At 41.1% G+C, this 20956-nt stretch overlaps 1 protein-coding gene across 3 annotated transcripts in view; it reads left to right on the top strand.

Annotated features, from left to right (window-relative positions):
* Nucleotides 1-20956, top strand: part of LMO3 (LIM domain only 3) — a 59162-nt gene that overhangs the window by 1108 nt on the left and 37098 nt on the right. The window contains exons 1-3 of one of the 3 annotated variants that reach the window (XM_075160123.1): nucleotides 412-700; nucleotides 922-987; nucleotides 8551-8764. In XM_075160123.1, the coding sequence (XP_075016224.1) occupies nucleotides 8559-8764 (206 nt within the window). In that variant the 5' untranslated portion in view covers nucleotides 412-700; nucleotides 922-987; nucleotides 8551-8558. Of the gene's footprint in view, nucleotides 1-411; nucleotides 701-921; nucleotides 988-1927; nucleotides 2083-8550; nucleotides 8765-20956 lie in introns of those variants that run through there. The other 2 variants (XM_075160113.1, XM_075160132.1) reach the window with 2 other exon arrangements.

Here is a 20956-nt window from a genome sequence, read left to right as displayed (position 1 = left end):
AGATCTAGCACGGAGAGAGGCAGCTTTTTCACCTTCAGGGATTTTTCTCATTACTCATTAATAGGGAGATATGTATCTTGCCATTTTTTCTCTTTTTTTTTTGCGTAGGCAACTTATTGTTTTGTTTAAGCAAAGTATTTTGGGAGGGGTGATGGGGGGGGGAACGCTCCCCTGTTTCCCCGGGTCTGTTTCTGGAGCACTCTCTGGGAAGGTGATCCTGAGCCGCTTCAGTAGAGGTCACTTGTGTGTGCGTGTGTGTGTGTCCCTGGTGTTTGTGTCTAGCATATGCATGTGGTTTTGCTGACTGCACTTGCAGGCTTGTAAATTTTCACCATGGGAAATTACCAACAAAGCCCAATCTGTCTCCTGGCTGCTTTGCACTTTCCGAGGGCGGCTGTACTTGAGCGAGCTGCAGAACGAGAGAGAAAGAGAGAGGGAGAGAGAGAAAGGGGGAGTTGGGAGGAGGGAGGGGGGAGAGGGAGAGGAAGGGTGGGTGGAGGGGGAGAGAGGTAAATAGCCTTAAATCGGAAGGGAGCTGCTTCTCTGTGGTCTTCCACAAGAGCTGCCGGGGCTCTGCTGGCTCAGTAATAACTGAGTGACCTTTTCTTTTGCTGTATTATGTCTGGCTGGTAAGGGATTGCGTTTTGCAGCTGATAAAGCCCTGACTTCATTCAACTCGGCTCCTCACACGCTGCTTTAGGTAAGTTGTCTTCAGCCAGGACGGAGACAGACAGCCTTGGACTGCAAGATACTAAAAGGAGGACACCTGTAGCTCGGATGCGGTCAACACAATTACTTGGCGGATCCTTGAGGACCTCATTATTTTAAACTTAAAGAATAGCGATCTCCCTCCCCATCTCTCCCACCCCCTCTTTTTTTTTTTTTTTCCCCAAACAATGCTTCTTTTTGACCTTTTCCAAGGAGAAGAGCTACAAAGCAGCCACTGTGCTTATTGAACTGCCTCCCCTGTATCGCTTAATTGAGAAGGTAAGTGAGGCAACTGTGTACATAAGCTTTGGGTCATTTGTGTATGTGTGTCTGCATCACTCTCTCTCTCTCTCTCCCTCTCTGAGTCATAAGCCGGGGCTGCAATACACACACGCATCTCTGCACTGCAACTTTCACTCAAGCTGCAGCTCTGCTGAGACTGTTTTGTTTAAATCATGTGAGGCTTCATTATTTTTATGATGAGACATGAAATACATGCAAGCGGAGGATGCTCAGCGAAACCCATCCAACTGTATGTCTCGAGAAATAGCAGTCAAAGTTAACAATGAATTGCAGCAGCAGCAGCACCACCACCACCCCCCCCGTTATTATTGTTATTATTATTCTTGCTTCTTCCAGAGCTTCTCGAAACGTGCTCTCAATTATCAAGGGAGTCGGTTAATTTCCCACTCCCCGGCTTTAATCCACAAGCCTCCCCGTACAGCAGTTTAATTTGCAACTGGTTCAGTGCAGGGTTAACCCTTTGGGCAGAGCGGGGGCAGGAGCGCGGCTGCTGCGGGAGTGGAGAGCCTTTGGGGGGGCAAAGCGGGCCGGGGGCTGCAGGGACGCGCCGGGCGCACACGGGCTGTCGGGGTCCGGGCTCACGCAGCCTCTCTTGGACCGGCGTGGGAGAAGGGCAGCCAGGCTGGCGTTATGAAATAGTACTTCTGTCTACCATCCTTTCTTTTTTTTTTTTTCTTTTCCCCTCTTCTTTTCACGCCCCCCTCCCCTTTCTCCCTTCATACCGCGCACGATACGGTATGCTAACGCCGCATGTGACAGTTTAATCAAACCCATTTGTTACAACAAAGCTAAGAGACCACTGGGATTATAGGCTTACGGGCAGAGTTAGGGGAGCATGTGGCTTTGTCGCTCGCCATCGCCGTGCGCGGCCGGCGGCTCGGGGTGTGCCGCCCCCCCCCCCCCCCCGCCCCCCGCCTCCGCGCCCGCCGGGCTGCGCCGCGCCGCGCTCCCGCTCACTTGACCCGAGCCGGGGAAGCACTTGCTACTTTTGCCGGGATTTGGTGCTTCAATGAGAAGGAGCTCTCCAGGCGCCCGTAAATCAACTCATGCAGAAAAAGGAGAAAAGTTTTGGTAAGGCGGCGGTCTCGTGCGCGCCGAGCAGCAGCGGTGCGGCTTCGGGGGGGGGGGGGCGAGGGGGAGGCGACGAGGGTGTTTCTCTTGCCTTCTCGATCCTGAACGCGTTGCCGTAGCGAGCGTCTGTGTTTGCGTGTGCTCTGGAGAGAGCCGAAATACCGCTTCCTTAGGACAGCTTTGTAGGACCGCTCTTTAAACCAATTAATCTTGCTAGGTGCCACAAATATCGCTACGTGCTTTCCCGACACCTCCCTCTCCCCTCTTCTCCCCATCGCCCCATCTCTCTGATGCTTGAAAAGGAATTAGCACAAAAGGCTTGAGCGTCTAACTCCAAAAGGGATTCTTTGTTGTAGAGTGTATGTTTCTTATTTATTTTTTTATTTTGCATGTGAGCTGCATCAAAATTGAACTCAGTCTTGCAAATCTCTTGTTGGCCTTTGCCAAGCACTAGCACTTTGCTGCCATGGTAACTGTAATTAAACTGATAAGAGTGGAAAAATGTCAGTATCTCTGAGCCTTGCAGCTGCATTGGAGAAAAAGGGAATCAAATTGGTTCCCAGCACCACTGCTCTAAAAAAGGAGGGAGGGAGTGGGGAGGCTGGGGGGGAGAGAGGTGGTGGGGGGGGACACGACAGGGGTAGGAACATAGCTAAGCAGCTCCCGGCCCTGAGATCTGGGTACATCTATTTGCTGTGTTGTCCCTTAGGGGGCTACAGCCTGCAGGGATGCTCTGGGCCAGTGAACAGAGAGAAACAAGCTTTTAGGCCCAATCTAGCTTTCAAAAAGAGAAGGGGAAAGAAGAAGAGAAATCTTTTGTTTGGTGTCTCTTGGCAGTCGACTAGCCATGTTGGCCAAATTCTTTTAATCTGTATCACTGCTCCCAGCTGTGGGACTGCATTCCCATTTTTAGTTTTTACCTAACCTCTTCTCTCTCTTTTTCCCCCCCGCCCCCCCGCTTTCCAACCCACCTCCTTTATTAAAAAAAAAAAAATCAAGAATGGTAAAGAAAAAAATCAGATTCCTCTGTAGAAGAAGGGGCAGAAGGTGAAGTTTAGTCATATGCCATGGAAAATTAACTCAAAAGTATACAGAAGAGACTATATTCGGAGTACTAAAATCCTTACTTTTATTTAAAAAAAAAAAAACAAACCCGGAGTGTTATGGAGTTGCGGTTACTTTGTTGTGTTAACTACAGAAGCTGAGACTGTGCGGATGAATGGCACAGAACAAGAGAGCATAATGGAGGCAATCAACCGTTAGGCTGCTTCACAATGCAATCCAGGCAATTAAAAGCTCACCAGAGTTTAAATGAAATGGTTCTACTTATTTCTGTGCACCACACTGCACAGGCTATTATTTATGTCTCTTTTTTTAATTATGATTTCCCTTAAACTGTCAAATAACTCAGAATAGCAGGGTCTCGGAGGCAATAATAATTTTCCACAGAACAATTTGCATGCCAATCTAAAACTAGTTACGACTCCTGATGTGCTACATGCGAGTTCTGAAATGTTTCTTAGCGTCTGAAACCTTAACTTTTTTTTTAAGTCTGCGTGTGTATTGTCCTGAATAATTGGAGCTCTGAATGCTTTTAGGATGAAGCTACAAAGTGGGAAAGCGTCGGAAAAGTATTCTTTTTATCTTCTACTAGATCTCTAACTCTCTTGTTGACTGCATATTGTCTGTCAGTTTGCTGTCCTTTAAAGACCAGTGCAATGATACCTAATTTGCTCCAAACTGATTTTTATTTTTTTTGTTTTGAGGTAGAGGCAAGTTTTCCCCTTCTTGCTTGCACATACTACTGTCCTCGGTAGAACCGTGTTCGTGCCTCCACAAAGGAGAGGGGGGAGTGTGGACTTTAAAAGTTTTTTAAGTGATCCGGTGCATAATAATATCCAACTCTTCCCTCCCTTAACACGCCTTTCAAAGACTGTCTGTACCACAAACCAGAAACTGAGTTCCGAGGGTCTTGTGCCGCACTCAGCACCATCAGGGACCAATCCTGCTTAGAGATGCTACTACATCACTAACAAAATACAGTTCATTATGTCAAATGTTCATTCCCTTTGATTTTTGAGAAGGGTGATCATTGGAGTGGAATGGATTTTTGTTTCTCTGCCTTCCTCCAGGAGCCTAATTTAGCTTTTTCCAGCAATATTTCCTCTTTATCCTGAAATTCATAGTTACAAATCGGTTGACAGTGTTTCATCACACAATAACAACAACAACCAGGGATGGGAATCAGTTGCATCAAAGTTATTTTGGGAGACCAAGGGAAATCCAAAAACCTGTAAATCAGGTTATGAAGTTTTCCCTTCAAAAATCCTAAAGGTGGTGGATGGTGATTAAGAAGTCTTATTCCTGACACAGCTCTGCAGTTTATGTGCAGTATCTTGGGGACTGGGGGTGTAAGGAGGGAGGGAATGGAGGGAAAGATAGAGGAAGCCCTTGAAAGCATATTGGGGTGAAATAAAAAGGGTTCGTTTGACAGTGACAGACTAGGAACTGAAATCTTTCAGTTCTGAGAACAGATCTGCTCTGTGATGCAGAGCATGGGTAGAACTCTGCAGAACTGAAGGGAAAGCAGGGTTTGATTTTTTTTTTTTTTTTTTAAACTGCCTGGGTGTAGCCCTTATGGAATTGTATGGTTTTTTGGAAGTGCTCCATAAGCTTTGCCTTCCTGGGGAGAGGGAGAGGAGGGCAGCCAGGCAGCAGTGCTGTGTGCTGCTACCTAGTATTTCAGCAGCAAGCAGTCTGGATGGTTTTGTGGGTGCTGTCAGCCTCTGAAAGGGTTTTTCCTGTGTCCTAAGAAATAAACGGGTACTTAAACTGCAGCCTGTGTAAAGCTGGCTGACAGTAAGCTGTAGGTATTCTTATTGCCAAATTAAGAGAGAGCTAAAAATACATGAGCGTGTAACTGAAAAGTATAACTGCATTGGAGATCTTATGAGAACATTAAAGGGAAGAGAGATGGCCTGTGAGGTGATCTGCATTAAGGTGCCTCGCTCATACTGTACAGAAAAAAATGTTCTGTTTTCAAAATTAAGTGATTTAATCCAAGGCATGTGAAGAAAAGGGCATCTGCAAAGAATTTGGACATACATAAAACACTTACTGGAGCGTTGTTTTGTGCTTTGTTTTGTTTAGATCCATTCTACCCTTCAAAAAAAGAGCAACTTTTTTTTATAATGAAGTAGTAGTTTGGGGATTTTTTTTTTTTCCACTTTCATTAAAATAGAAGCAGCTTCATCTCAAGTAAAGTGCGAAAAGATCAGATCTATCTGAGGAGAAAAGCATTCATTCCCTCCAAAAGCTGCTGCAGATTGAATCCCTAATCTGAAGATGCTGCCAGTGGGATGTCAGCAGCACCTTCTCTTTCAGCCTCAGGAAAATAGACATGCAGGGTTGCTAACACTACTTCCATAAGGTGTCTGCCCTTTTTCACTCGTCTCTACAAGGAGGGTTTGGGCTAACCAACGTGAATGACAGCGCTTTCTGTCTACTTTCCTCATGTAGCAATGTGCAGGGGTATGTGCAAGATTGTGCAAGCTGCACTTTTATTTGTAATACAATAACCTCATGTTTGCAGCATACACCTCAGGAATTATCAGGCTTGATTATTGCAATTTGCTCAGATATTCACTTGGTTAGCCGTGTTTCTGCGGCACCTTGTTCCCTTCAGACGGCGCAGGACGGTAGATCAGCCTGGATCAGAGGCTGTCAGCCTCTGCTCTCTAACCCGCTTCCTTATCAGGCGACAAAATTTTTACATTAAGATTTTTTTCTTTAAAGCCTTTAACTGTGTTAGCTCCTAGTTTATCCTGGTTTCCCTCGAGCTAAAGATTAAAGTCCTAGAACAGCCCTTCGTGCTTCTGAACTTTTTTACTGAGTTTCAAGAAGTTGATACAAACTGTGGCCGATTTTATGTATTTGTCCGCTATGTGGCCGGAGAGAGGTGCTGGGGATAAGCATGTTGTTGGCACTTAGTAGGTATTTATTATACTCTACTGTGATATGCAACTTTACAGATTAAGGCTTTTCGACCAAGTGAAGGTATTAGAGATCCAGCAGGACTTCCCTTTACAGTCTGGTATAGGTTCTTTACCAAAAATCTTTTTAATCATTTATTTGTAGCCATGTCATTTTGCCTCATGTATGTACCCTGGATTCAGGGGAGTCAGCTGGCAACTGAAGATACTGTAAAGGCTCAGCCTTTCTCTCATGCTGCTTGCTCAGGATGAGATGTGCATTCGTTCCCAGATGTGCCATAGACTTACTGCGGAGCCCCGTGCAGGTCGCTGGATCTCATCTTCCTGCTTGTGAAGGAGAAACAGATCTTACGAGTCTGTAAGTGGTGTAGGAGCTATGAGAGTAGCATTGATTGGGGAGTAATGGGAAGGCGGCAATGCCATTTTTTATACATATTGACAGACAAATACAGACCTTACACTTCTGCTATGAGCTTTAGATGTTACGCAGCAGTACTGCCATGGCACTTTGAGGTGCCCACTAGAACTGTCTGCATATCCCTGGACGGCTAACTTAACAGATAAATATATCGCTCCAAAATGCGTAATAGTGTATTGCAAAGAGGGGAGCAGGGCTGTTGTGCTCATATGTCACAATAAGAATTACTATCTCTAATTCATCAGCTTCGCAGGTAAAACTTGGGAGTTCAGCATGGTAACCCTGAAAAGTCACTTAACTGGCTCTACCGTCGCTGCGGTCCACATAAATTCAATGTGTTCCAGATACGCATATGCATATAGATCTCTGGGACGCCTCAGCAGGAGTAGCATTTAGCCTCTTGTCTTCATAGTGCTAATATCCATAAAGGCACACTATACCATTGCTTCAAGGATTATACTCTTTTTCGTGTTTTCCTTTGAGAGCTTTTAAAAAAACCCAAACCAAACAAAAACCCAAACCCCAGCTTGTTCATATTCTAGCTCCCTGAGCCTGCCTGTCTCTAGTGCTGCGTTACAGCACCGACCGAGATCATCTGATAGAGGCTGGGACTGTAAAGCTTTCTTAAGAGTAGGTAGTAGACCATTCTTGATGAGGAGGTTCTTGAATTTGCTTTTCTTTATTATGAGACTCTATTTGACCTTTCCCAGTCTCTGCATAATAACAGGGTGCCATACCCTGAATTTTGGGGTAGGATTTGCTTGTTAGCAACAGCATTCGTTCCCCAGTCTTGACAAATTCTTATTGTAATATTCAGATGCACTCTAATGAGTAGCTTTTTTTTTTAAGTTACATCTCTGATTGTCTTTAAAACAGTGAGATAACCTAATAATCAAACTGCGTGTCAGTTCTTTCTTTCTCTCTGGTGCCTGTTTGATGTCCAACAAAGCATCCGCAGGGCTATGATTTTGCTTATTCTAAGAAATTACTTTCAGAGAATTGGTCTGCGTGTAATGGGATGGCAGTTCATGCGATTAACCAAGAGAGACCAGTCTGTGAGCACTTTGGGGCAGTGACCTTCTCTCCCCATTTACTGTAAAACTGAGGGCAATCGATTTTTGTATGGATCTCTGGAAGCTGGCTGCGGTGCTCTGTGTACCATCGCTCAGCTGTGTTCCACTTTTACCGTTTCCCTCTCTTAAACAGTGGTTCAGGCATTTGAATTGTTATTTAAATGCTCTCTGCTATTACAGCAAAAGGTATATATACTTAATGGACACTACTGTACTCCTTGTCCCAAACTAGCTGTTGGCTAAAATTGGGATTGGAAGGTGGGGCATAGTTTTTTGGTTTGTGTTTTTTTTTTCCTTGACAAACTAGCAACTCTCCGACCTTGTGCAGATTATTTAAAATCAGATTTTTCAGAAAGTCCTTACGCTGTAGGTTGTAACTGGAGATGCTGGTACTGAAGTCTCTGGAAATCTGATTGCTTCATTCATGTGTCTAACAAGAACTGAAATCTAAAAAAACCAAAACACCCCCCCGCCAGCACCAAAATATCTATGTCAAACCTCTGGCCCTGTGCCTCTAATAGCTTCAGTCTTTTCTTCTTTAGAATCTGGAGTGCTTTTATACTCTATAAAGATAGTGCAAATAGGTCCAAATATGTAGATTTGGCTATGTTTGCTACCATAGGTGTGCTGTTTATTTAAATTTTTGGTTCCTAAATATTGGATATTTTGGGCAAAAGTGGATGACTTTTCAACTGAACTGTTTTAATTTTTCATTTTATTTTTTACATCCTGTTTCTTTTCAGCAAAGAGACCAGGTAAATGAGGTGTTAAAGAAAAGCTGTGGAACTTAGAGCAGCGGAAGTTTCTGCTCTCAAACTTATCTTAACGTTGTTTTCAGCTTGCTAGGTTATTTCATCCTATCTACAGGATTGCCTTTTTCAGGAACTGGGTGTGGGGGGAGCGGCGAGGTGGAGGAAGAAAAGGGCAAGACTTGCATTCGGGAGGATATCTGTTTTCACTCTTCTCCTGTCTTGTTGTATTTCAGGTATACAAATGCTCTCAGTCCAGCCAGACACCAAGCCGAAAGGTTGTGCTGGCTGCAACCGTAAGATTAAAGACCGGTATCTTCTAAAGGCCCTGGACAAATATTGGCATGAAGACTGCCTGAAATGTGCCTGCTGTGACTGTCGCCTGGGGGAGGTGGGCTCTACCTTGTACACCAAAGCCAACCTTATCCTTTGTCGCAGAGACTATCTGAGGTAGGCCACGTCCTTCTTACGTTCACTGACACACTTGGAAAATCTGTTCCGTCCTTCCCATGCAGTTGCTATTGCATAAGCGGTGCGTGAGGGCTGCAAGCCCCAGTATGTGTGGAGGATGAGAAAACAAGGACTGAACTACAGAGATAAAACTAAAATCTGAACCGAAAAGCACACGTAACCAGGTCGTGCAGGTGGTTGCCAGTTTTCTGATGTTAATACTGGGCTCCTGTGCTCAGAGGAGGAAGAGAGTAAACCCCCCTGCGCTTCCCACAGCTCCGCGCTCGCAGTTGAGCTGGTGGTCTCCTCCTCCTCCTCCTCCTCCTCCTCCTCCTGGCAGCGCGGTGGTGGCCAGGTGTAGCGGCCTGAAACTGCGCGCGGGGTTTTCACCAGCTCCAGCGCAGGGTTTGGGCTCTGTAGGTGAGGAGTGCTTCACTCGTCTTCGCTTACCCACTTTCGACCTCTTAGTTTGCCAAGGGATTTCATTTGTGGCGCTGGAAGCTTTTACGAATGTTATCATTTAGCTGTTAGAAGCTGGACCAAGATGACCAACCGTCTTCCCCGTGCTAAATAACCGTGTAGCTCATAGGCTCAAATCCACTCTGGTCCTGATTTAACTCGGTGACCTGGGTGGGACGCCGGGTAACCTGTTGCCACTTCTCAGAATTAGCAAATCGTCACCTGATTTTCTGTCTTCTTGTTTGCTTGTGCAACCTACGTTCTCAAATGTATTTGAAGTATCACTCGTAGCAAAGTACTGATGAGCAGCACCAGGCTAGTTTATCTGCAGATTGTATGTGAATAAATAGGGCTACTTTGCAGGACCTAAGTTTAATCGGGAAGTTTAGTCTCTCTAGGCTCTCAATAGTAAATAGAGAGAAAAGGCTCCTCTGGAGTGATCCAGAGCACCTATTTCCTATAGGAGCGCCTTTCCTCCATTCCCTCTAGAGGGGCCCTAATGAGACTAGCTGCTCCAGGCTAACGTGAACTTCTGGGAATATTTCCCCTGCCCCTTTAGTGAAGCCCTTCCCTTTTAAAGCAACATTCAAGTCAGTAATACGTTGGGGAAAAATTAAAATTCTCTTTGAATGCGTTAACTTACAAGTTCAGCTTAAGCACCGGTACCAAATAGGAGGTTCCCACACACTGATCAGTTCCCAAGTTGTACAGCATGGGTAGGGTGGAAGAGGAATCAAGACTAAAGCGTTATTAACAATTGTTGGTACTCTGGCTCTCCATGTTACAACCTGTTTTTTCTGGAGCAGAACAAAAACCTTCACAAACACGTTGTGCATTTGTTAAGCTGGGGCTGCAAGGCAGATCAGGGTTCTTCAGGCATGGGCTTGGACTACTTATTGGTAAAAGTGCTCTCCTTCCCATTAAAACTCTGAACTGAACACAAGACAGAGTGCTGGGAATTTAACACAGAGTCTGCATCTTAAAGCCATTGTGTTAAAGCTGCCAAAGAAGTAGGTAACAAAACCTTACTTTTAAAAACTGGCAGGGAACTGTTTGAATAGAAGGGAATTGTTGTACGTGAACCTAGGTCACTTGTGGTGGTCTTAAAGTGTGTGTCTATAGAGAGGGGTCAGAACAGCTTCTGGGGGGAAGGTAACACTTATTCTAATTTTTAAAACCCATTTTAAGAATCTTTCTACAACAAGTGCCTGCAGGAGTGAGAAAACTCTGCTATGGCTCTTTGATCCAAGTTCCAAATTTACTGGAGACTTTGAACGTACTGAATCTCCCAAGTGCTAGTGCAGCACATGTTTTAAAATCAAATGTTTAAAATCAAAACCAAAAGTGATCTAGTAGAGATATGAGCAAAGCATTTCCCCAGCACAGATGCACACACACGCGCTGTTGCTCTTTGGTCTTTGAAGGTCTAACAGGAGTAAATATTTTGCTAACAGATTTTTAAAATTCATACTAAGTGATTCAGAGAAAGGAAACTGTATTTTTTTTATCTGTCATGACCACCTCCAAAACCGGTGTTTCAGTTATTTGTTCATACACAATATTTTACACTGGCATACATGAGAAATCCTATAATCAGTTTTAAGATGTTTCTGATTTTTGCCTCTGGGTTTATAAGTCTTAATGAAGCTATCTTGTCATGAGCCTTCTTTTTAGTGATTCTTGTGAGTGCATAGATTTAAACTTGGTATTTACACTAAACTTCAAAGTGATGCACTTAAGGTAATTGCAGATAGTCATTTGCCTCATTGCATCTTATCTACTTAGTTATGCAGTGAACCTATAAAAGTGATCTTTTTAATGCTAATGTAGAAACTAGTTAAATGTTCTCTAGCTTTGTAGTCAAATAAGCTTTCATATTTAGCAACCCACTTGATATGAATTTAAAGAACAAATTACTTTGTACTGGTGATCAGATTAGGGTTCGATTACCGTTTCAAACTATCCTCTAATTTTTTTTTTCTTTTTAACCATAAAGGGAGTCTTTGCTACTTATAAAACTGTTCTAGCTTCCTATTAATTTATGTGGTGCCCTCTAGAGGATATGTGGCTTGCATGATACTATAAAGAGTAAAATTGCTTATTAACTTGTCTCTCTGTGTTCATTATGTCTTTCAATAAGACAGCCATTCTACAGATGCTATAAGCAATAATGTAGCCAGTTTGGGTGCTTTAACATTCATGGTTAAATTCGCAAACTCTGTGATTGTGTCTCTGGCTATCTGCAAAGATACTTCCAGTATCTCTCATTTAGAGATGCCTGCCAAAAAGCTAAACACTCCCTTGGCCCTGATGCACGGTCTTGTTCTCCATTTGAGCCCTGAGGTACCTACTCTGGCGAGCTTTTTATAAATACTCTGTATCTTCAGAATTTCAAAACTTGCTTTGCTTTAGCTCTCTCCTTTGGTAAAATTAGTTAATTTTACTATATTAAAACCTTTTTCTCCAGGTTGGGGGGAGGTTGAGGGGATGGAAGAAATCTTTAATGAGGTAATGAGCTTGGAAGATGTTTTGGGTGTGAGAGGCTTTACTCTGGAATCTGATTCACGTAAGTCACTCCGGTGGTTTCAGAGGTGGCGTCCAACACCAGGGGTATTAGGGTGGCCGCAGCAGGAATGAACTCCGTTTTGTTAACGAGGATGAGAACTGACTTGAGTAAAGAAAGGACTCAATGTTAGAAATAACACACTCGGTGAAAATGATAATGCAGAGTACAATTCCCCTGCAGGTTTCTGTCTCCTGCTTATACACTCTTGGGTTAGAAAGTGAAAACTTAATTTAAGGAACTTAGGTTTACGCCAGTATTTCAAGTCCATTTACAGTAAGTGAAATATGCAAGAAGGTTTTTTTTTCCCCTCTTTTCTTTTTCCCTCCAGAGCTGTATGGTGACATCTTAATGTATCAGCCTATCCTGCTCTGTCCTCTCTTCTGACTGGCAGCATGTCCATTTACAAACACAATATTCCCTTTGAAATCTGTCATTACTGTCATTAATGACCAGTCATTATGTTAACAGCCCTTGGGCTGTTAACATGTCAAACTGGTTGTTAACTGGAATGTTATTACTTATTTAAACCACAGGTATGAGTTGTGTGAAATGTGCTTTGGTCGTGCGTTCTGGACTGCTTCTGCTCGAAACAACAGGGAAACACAGAGCTTTTGTCTTTGGGGTGCCAAGGGTTTTGCTTTCTGTCCCACCTGCTCATTTGATTTCTGCATATTTGTGAGGTCCTCCTACCCCTGGGCAGCCTCCTAATTTCAGGTGCAACTCTCTGCAATCCCGTCTCTTAGCCTTGCGTGCAAATGGGCAGCCACGGATATTTCCAGATGCACAGTAACGCCGGCCGCACATTTGAGATTAATATCTGGCCCCTAAAAGTGTAAAATGAAAGACCGACAATTACATGTAACTCAGTTGTATTAAATAATGAGCTTCCTCGGATGCAACGAAAATATGAAAGTACAGCTGTGCTAAGCTAGTAGCAATGTAGGTCAATCACCCTTTTCACTTAGGTTTTTAACTACGCAAACCCTGCTGAGCGACCAATGACTACAAAGTGCTGTTTCATTCCTATCTAATTTTGGCAGCATTTTACTGAAGAGCGGGCATTCATGCAGCTAAATTATCTTCACCGTTTCTGGTTTTAACTCCAGCTCCATGACACTAAATGTTGGAGTGCATATCTCTTAGTAAACACAAAGAATATGGTTTCTGATTTTTTTTTTCAAATCCATCTCTTAACATGGAAATTGAATTAGAACTTTTATTACTTTTTGCATAATTTCCCTAGGCAGGCAAACAGATCATAGGAAAAGGATTAACAAAACTAATATATTGGGGTGGAATTTTTGTCCTTAAACACATCTATAACCTTATCGGGGATGGCGGGGGGTGGTGACACAAAAGTCTACCCCCCCCCCCCGCCAACCTTGGTATTGATTTCGCTCATAAATGTCCTGAAGACTTTAAAAGTACCACTGAATAGGTATGAAGATGAGTAGATCACTATTCCTGAAGAAAGGGGCAGATCGTGTTAATTTTTTTCTTCCCCACTTGCTGGTTCGAAGACCTGAGACAAGCCAAGTTTTTAAATACATATATTGGATGAGATCTTGTAAATAATGAGACATGACTACAGAAAGTAAAGTGTTCAACCATAAGCATCGTAAAGATGCTGCCACTGTAAAATATTTAGCTTGTGAAAGGGTGCAGGCTGAAAAGAGTAGGGTTTAGGAAGCAGCCTTTTCCTGTACAATTGCTTGCACTCTAAAGGCAATTATTTTTTTTTTAAATTATTACGTAGAAGTACTTAGAAAGACTTAAAATGTCTCGTGGCCTGGTACTGATTAGCAGATCCTATTTCTCTCTCGTGTCATGGAAAGTGCACATTAAGAGTTGCAAACACCTAAATTATCAGCTCTCTTAAATGCATGTATAAATAATCTGTATGGATATTTTCACAGGTAGTGGGTTATAAGGTGTTTTCAAAATGACACTTCAGTATGCTTCTTGCCCAGCTTGATTAAATAAGGGTAGATCTTTAAAGATTTAAGCACTCTGAGTTTTCAGGAATATTGAGGTATTTACAGAAGTGAGCCTTAAGAGAACTTTGTTTTCTTCACTAAAGCTTTGTAAAACTGAGCCCTTATTTATACACTAATATCCTTGTTGCAGTGCGTTGAAGTATTCAAGGGAGTACTAGTTTGCAAGAATAGGCCTAAAAATATTTTAAAATATATATAAAAATGGTAGGTATAATGGTCTGCTGGTACTAATTTTGCTGTGTATGTGAGATGAATGTTCTGAATTTACATTAATTGTATCATTTAGTATATCTTAAAAAAAAAAAAGCAATAATACTCTCTCTCCCACTAATTGCCAAAGGTTTTGAAACCTTCAAAACCCTTTAACAGTTCTTGAAGGGATAAGAGTGTACTACAAGGAGAGTAATGCACGTATGCACAGTTAATCCACCCAACTTGCAAAGAATAATGCTTTTGATTTAGTTACACTCTGGCTAGTTTAGCTTGTTCTTATTTTAGTTCATCTGTGATAGCTTTTAATAAGAAACATTCAATTAAGCTGTTAAAATTGGTGTTTAAGTCATGTTGAAATGCTGTAAAATGTGTGTACTCAAGTTTGACTTTCTTCAGTAGTTCCATGTGTTTCCCCATATCTGCTGGTATTTTTCTTCAGAGCTGCCAAATTTTTAATAATTGTGTTATTTTTAGTGGCTTAAAATACACAGTTTAATTTCCAAGAATGTGAATGTTCCCTCTTATAAGGCTTCTTGAAAACCAGACGCTTCTCGTGTGTTGTCAAAATACCTCATTAATCCCCTGGAAACGTTCAAAGAATTTCAGGAGACTTTTCAGATGAAAGTACAGTGCCTCTTAAAGCCTGTCCTACAGCTCTTCATTACCTTACTACAGTACAGTGTATTTTGATGGAAAATTATTTTACTACAAAGATTTTGTCAATACATAGCAGCGTAGTAAAGCTTAATAAAAGCGGTGCTTTTGGGGCAGCCTAGGTAAGCTTGCAGTGCCAGAGGATGGGATAACGTTCTTGGTGAAAGAACAATTCTACAGGTCTGCTTAGTATTTTCTGTAATGTCTTTTAAAAGAAATGCAACTTTCTTGATTTCTTCCTTGCTGAATTTTTCCTCAGATGTGACTTTGTGACTGGTGTTTTTATGAAATATGTTTAAAATAATACCCATATTAAAATGATTTACTTCAGGAGTAAATATTATCAACTATATTATGACATGCGATTTGACATCCAAGGTTTAATTGGAAACTTTCTGCATTTTTGGCTAGAAGCATATGTGAAACAATGCATCTGTGTATAATGTAGTAGAAGAATATTTAGCTCTTATTGCCTAGCACAGAGATGCCTTTAAGAAGTTCTGATTTGTGCCACAGATCTAGTTCTTAAAAAAAAAAAAAAAAAAAAAAAAAAAAAGAGAAATAAAAATTATTTAATTTGTTTGAAACTTTAATTATTTTTTTGTGGATATTTTACCCAAAACTGAAAAACAAGTCTCTGCTATGTAATTTTAAAAAAAAAGTTTCTTACTCAATTTTGTTATGGTGTATTTGCTATATTCTTCAAATGTTCCAGATAATATATAGCATTCCTTCTTGATGTGAATGTTTGAATAATATGTAACAATCGAAATGGACAACACTGTTACACGCTTTCAGCCTTCCTGACTTAAGGAATTGCTTTCTCTTTTAATTTCTCACTGAAGTTACATATATTTGTGGTGGATTTGGGAACCAAAATACACAGTATGCAATACTGAAATGATTTCTAAATGAAATCCGTGTTAACTATCACTGTCCTTAAGAATCCATATTTTGGGTATACCTTACCAAATGCATTTGATGGCTAACTTCCCAATGGATTCCTTAGTGTGATAATGGATGACCTTTTAAAATAAATCTAAGTAATAGTCACAAGCTTACTTTTTTTTCCTGGTCAAAATATTCTTGAATTTTTGAAGTTTTTCAGACACAAATATCTGAAGCAATGAGTCTACATTGTCAAAAAGCTTTACATGTTTTACACCTACTTCCCTGTAATTCTGGTACTATTGTTTTATACCTTCCTGAGGCCGCTTCTTGCATATTCTGAATCAATTAGCCTTTGGATACTTGCGTCTCATTGTAAGTGATTGGTACTTTTTAAAATGGCTATGGATATCAGTAGATTCATATTTTAAAAGAGAAAATGCTGTTTAAGTAATCTCTAGAATGTGCTGCTTTTTTAGATGTATGTATGAATCTATCAAATTATCATCTGCCTGAAAAAGGATGGATGGAAGAGCTAGCTGTACCTGATCAGGCCAAAAAAAAAAAAAAAGGAACAAAGTCTGTAATGGGCTAGAAATAACTAAAACTTGCATTTACAGAAACTGCTGGTTCTGCTTCTTTCTAATATTTAGAAAGATATTAAAATAAAACCAAACAAAAACCCTGAAACATATCCTGGGTCAAAAATTCACGAAAGTGGCATCAGGTCTTGACCCCATACTAGTGAAAATATGAATTGCTCAAACAACAGGATAAATAGTTCAGCCAAATTTGATCATTAGCAAGCCAGGTATCAAAACGAAACAATATACAGCTAAGATACTTTGCAAGCTCTCCATGCTCATGTCCTCTCTGCACATGTGCTTGGTATGATACTTACGCGTATATTTATGCAGAAATCATGGTGGGATTCTGCGCCTCACATTGTACAGGTACTTGCAATATGATCATGGTCCTGTCTGCGCTAAAACGAGTTAAGACAGACTTTAAATGTATGCTAACAATTAAGCATCTTGATAGCCTCATGGCAATCAGTAAGCTTAGTTGCAGGCTTAATTTAAGCCTGCGCTAAAATGTCATGATGGAGTGCCAGTGTAGCTAGTCACAATTCAGTCCCTCTCCCAGCTTCACATCAAAACTGCAGCTACCGCAGCTAACAAAACACAACACAAGGGAACTTTGCACTAGCAGAAAATCGCTACTTTTATGAAAGACAAGAGCATGTTCAGCTCTGGAATGATGTTCCTGGCGAAATTCTCCTGCAGGTCTTGAGTGAAGTGGCATTCTGCGGTACTGGAATTTAAGCTTTTCATCTTTTCTTTTGCAAAAACGATAATGTCTTATGTTGGCACATAGTGGGTGAAAGTGAGAATTGCACAACATACAAAGATAAAATTATTTTCAGGGAGGGGCGAGAGCAGAGAGCGTCAGGGATTTTACTGTATCTTTTCTACATTTGGGGGAGGTGAGAGTAAGTGAAAAAGTGACAATAAGTCAAGTTATACATTTGGATATACTGTAAGTGATGCTATATCGGACTAACTAGGAAGACACTATAATACACAGGTAGCAAATGTTCCCTTGCTCTTGTATCACTGCTTTCCTATCACACCTTTGTTTTGAACGAACCTTTGGACTTTAGGTTCAGGAGTTATCACTTTTCTCTCTTGATCCTAAAACGTGCAAAATGCGTGTGAATCAAACCTGATTTTAGTTCAAAACAAGCTTCCAAGCCATAAATATCACATACGCCGAGTCTTAGGTTCTAGTTTAGTGAATAGTATTTATTATATTGTAACCCTACATTGAACAGTATTATTGTTCCACCATGGGACAAAATAAATCTTTTATTTTATTTAATAATGTTATTTCTTTGCAGATACTTTAAAGAAAAATATGTATTAGAGAAAAGTTAATGCAAATACATATTTAACAATTAACCCCCCCTTTAAATACATCTGCTCTAAGAGGCAGAGGAAGTTATTATTGCTGATCAACTTCTAAAAATAGTTCCAGTAACAATCACTGAACTTGGCTTTGTCTTTTAGATAAATTTTTAGGAAGGATTTCATGGTAGCGATACCTTAAGTGAGTTACAGCTTACGGATTAGGGATGGTAATAACAACTGCAATCACTGTGAATTATTGTCTTAGTTCTCATCTTCTGTCACTATGGTTGCTTCTACATAAATCTTGTTTTTCTGAAGTCAGGACTGTTACCTTCAGAGCTACTACTCTTTCTCAAAATTTGCATGAAAAAGTTAAGATTTTTTGTTTGTTTGTTTTAGGTAGTAGAAAACTTAAAAATTCGTCTTCCCATAAAGAAACAAATTGCATTTCTCCACTTTCTAATTTGTGTTAAACAAATTTTACACAGAATTCAGAAGTTTCTAGGATTTGAGATTTGGGTTTACAAAAAAATCCTCAAAACTTTTCAAAGAAATCTTTATACCTAAAATCTTTATACCTAATGTGACTGCCTTATACAAAGTGTCAAGAAGGGGGAGGGCATTCTCAATAAGGAGCTGTTCTGCACTAGTTTTTGTTGGCTTCCTTATTTAATTTGTAATCTGATACATTTAAGAACACTTTATACTAAAATAACATTAACCCTAATCCTATAAATGTATGCTACATGCTTGACTTGATGTACCCTGAATAATCCTATTGAAAGCTATAGGGCCTATTAATTTAGAAACATGCCTTAGTAAAGCCAAATATTTAAAATTGGAATGGCTTTGCCTGCAAACCTATCTTGAATTGCTGTGTCCTTGTTTTTCATGTGCTATGTACTGAACAGCGATTACCCCTACCCACAGCATGACGTCCCTCCCTGGCCCCCTGGTCCAGGAAAAGCTCAAACCCACAACTCTGCGCCTGGCCAGGCACCTTGCTGCCGTGTCTAGGATGTCAATCAAAGTTTTAACACATGTAACAACCTTGCCCTGTTTCTCTCTGATGGCAAGGATGGTTATTTGTGTGCTAATCCTACTTACCACCACCCCCAAATCAAACTGCTGATGTACGATTGAAAGGTCTGACTCCAGGCTTGTCTCTACAACCCATTGGCAGCTCATGGGCTCTGCTCTCCAGAGTTTTCCTGGGAGACAGCGAGCGGTAGGAGGTGGGACAAAACTTTATTAAAAAGCCCTGGGATTCTGTGTTGATATTTGTGAATCTTGGGTTCTCAGTTCACTTTCTCTTCATGCTCGAAAATTGTGCTAATGAACCCGTCCTGTGTACTTAGCAGCTTCGGGCTTCTAGAAGGATGTGTTCATTTTTATTAAGATATTAAAATTCATGCATTTTTATGCTCCATATAGTATTAAAAAAAAATCCAGCATGACATTGAATACTTGTAACAGGGAGCACTAAAAAGTAAATTAAAATATATTCTTTCTGCTCAGAATTTCACTTATTAAAACAATCTTAAAACCTAGAGGAAATGCTGCAAACATTGCAGCAAATGTGCTGGTTTTAATGAGCCTGGCTGTAGTCTGAAGTTAGCCAAGAGCGCTTCCCCCAGCACCTCCTTACCTAATTCAGTCATAACGCGGAGTGAACCGCTAGTAAAAAAGTCAGCGAGGAAAACAACGAGAAACGACTACTTCACCAGCACGCATCCAACGATGGGTGTCTTCTGTGCTCTTCCGAGGCCTTTCATTACAATCCCTGATGTGTCCCTGTCAGGGTCCCAATTACCCTCCGTCTCCAGGTGCAGCACAGCCTGAGCGTTTTCCTGTAATAGCCATAACAGCACCTTACTACTTCTCCCTATTGCTTGTGTCTTTTAAGTAGGTTCTCATCTGATAATTGTAGGTAAAATATACATATATATTTTATAAGAGCACATCTGAAATGCGTAGGGTAGGTGGTAGCGCCCATTGCAAGTTCTTTAACAATTTGGCCATGGAATAGTTTGAAGGTGAGCACAAGAAGTACAAACTCTTCCTGCTAGGGTAAGCAGATGATTGCTTTCATCCGCTTCTACTCTGGATAAAAGCTAGTATATATTTGCAAAGCTTACTGTAATTTGTCAGATTATCAGTCTTGATAGAAATGTACTGTGTCTGAACAAATAACTCTGGAACTAACTATCCTAAGTAATCTTCTTATAAATCACATAGCCTTACTATGTTGGCAGATGAACAGTTTTCCTCGTGACCTGTTGAAAAAGTAATTTTTATCTATTTTATATATGTTTGTGTATAAATATAGGTGTAAGTTATTTTAGCAGACGTACAACCACTCTATAATTTTTTTTATCTGATTCTTTCATTTTAACCACCACAAATCATTTTTTTCGGAAGTCCAGTTCTTTCTCCTCATAAGTTGATCCTTCTGGTTTTAAGGTGTGCTTTTTGGAAAAGCTAGTTCTTGCCACCAACTCCTACATGCCTCCTGTTTGGCTTATTTGTGGAATACTGTCAATATTATATAAGTAGTATAGTGTTGCTTTTAGCAGAGTATCAAAAAGCTGGTGTAGGAACAAGTATTCTTTTTCCACCCCCAAAAAAAAAGAAGAAGAAGAAAAAAATTGGAATGGGAAGGAAACAAATTTAGAAAATGATTGCAAGCATGTTTAGTTTCCCAGAAAATCTTGTCTAAGTGGAAAGATGTGATTTTTGTCAGTGTAAGCCTGGAAACCACTATCCCTGCAAGGCACTCGAAAACCAACCCTCTTACCTCCCAAACTTTGAAGAACTGTGTTATGCATACTTTTAAGCACTGCTTCTTTGAATCCTTAAGCTCCAGCTGACCTCTTGTGGAACCAAATCTAACCTAGACCGGGTGTGCTTGTCTTTTGAGAAAAGACGTTAAAAAGCACCCTTCCATAGCCCATGCACTACAGTAGCTTCCAGCAGTGCCTTGCTTTCCACGTTGGGTGGTGACATCCACAGATGGTATTTTCCTGATAGAAGGAATAGACCAGATATTACCAATGTATTTTCTGTCTGATTTTTGGTTTGTCCCAGGGGGAAAAAAAAAAAAAGGAACAACCCAACGTGCAGCAGTTACTGCTAATTGCTTGTTGAAGGCACCACTGCTGGTGGGTGGAGGATGCACTGCAAAGTTCTTGTGTCTGCCCCTGCTTGAGTGGCATGTGTCTGGTGAGCACTCTAGTCCCTTCTTCCCTCTGCTGTGTATGAGGGGCGGAAGTAGGTATGGCTCTAGTTTTCATATGAAGAAGCTAGAGAAGCAAAAGGGTTAACAACTGCACCTTTTTCTCTGCTTTCCCTGAAATTTCAGAATGCTGAAGATGACAGAAACGTGATGCTGGTGTAGGCGACTGTCCTTCCTCATCAGTAATATTTGGGGAGGAAAAATTATTAAATTGCAAATTTAAGAAAACTTGTCAAGAGAAGACAACATCAGTTGTCGTTAGGTGGGACC

Source organism: Calonectris borealis, chromosome 1 (genome assembly GCF_964195595.1).
Source record: "Calonectris borealis chromosome 1, bCalBor7.hap1.2, whole genome shotgun sequence".
NCBI classification, from domain to species: domain Eukaryota; kingdom Metazoa; phylum Chordata; class Aves; order Procellariiformes; family Procellariidae; genus Calonectris; species Calonectris borealis.
The sequence above is the reverse complement of the archived record's forward strand: the minus strand, read 5'-3'. Positions and strand labels throughout refer to the sequence as shown.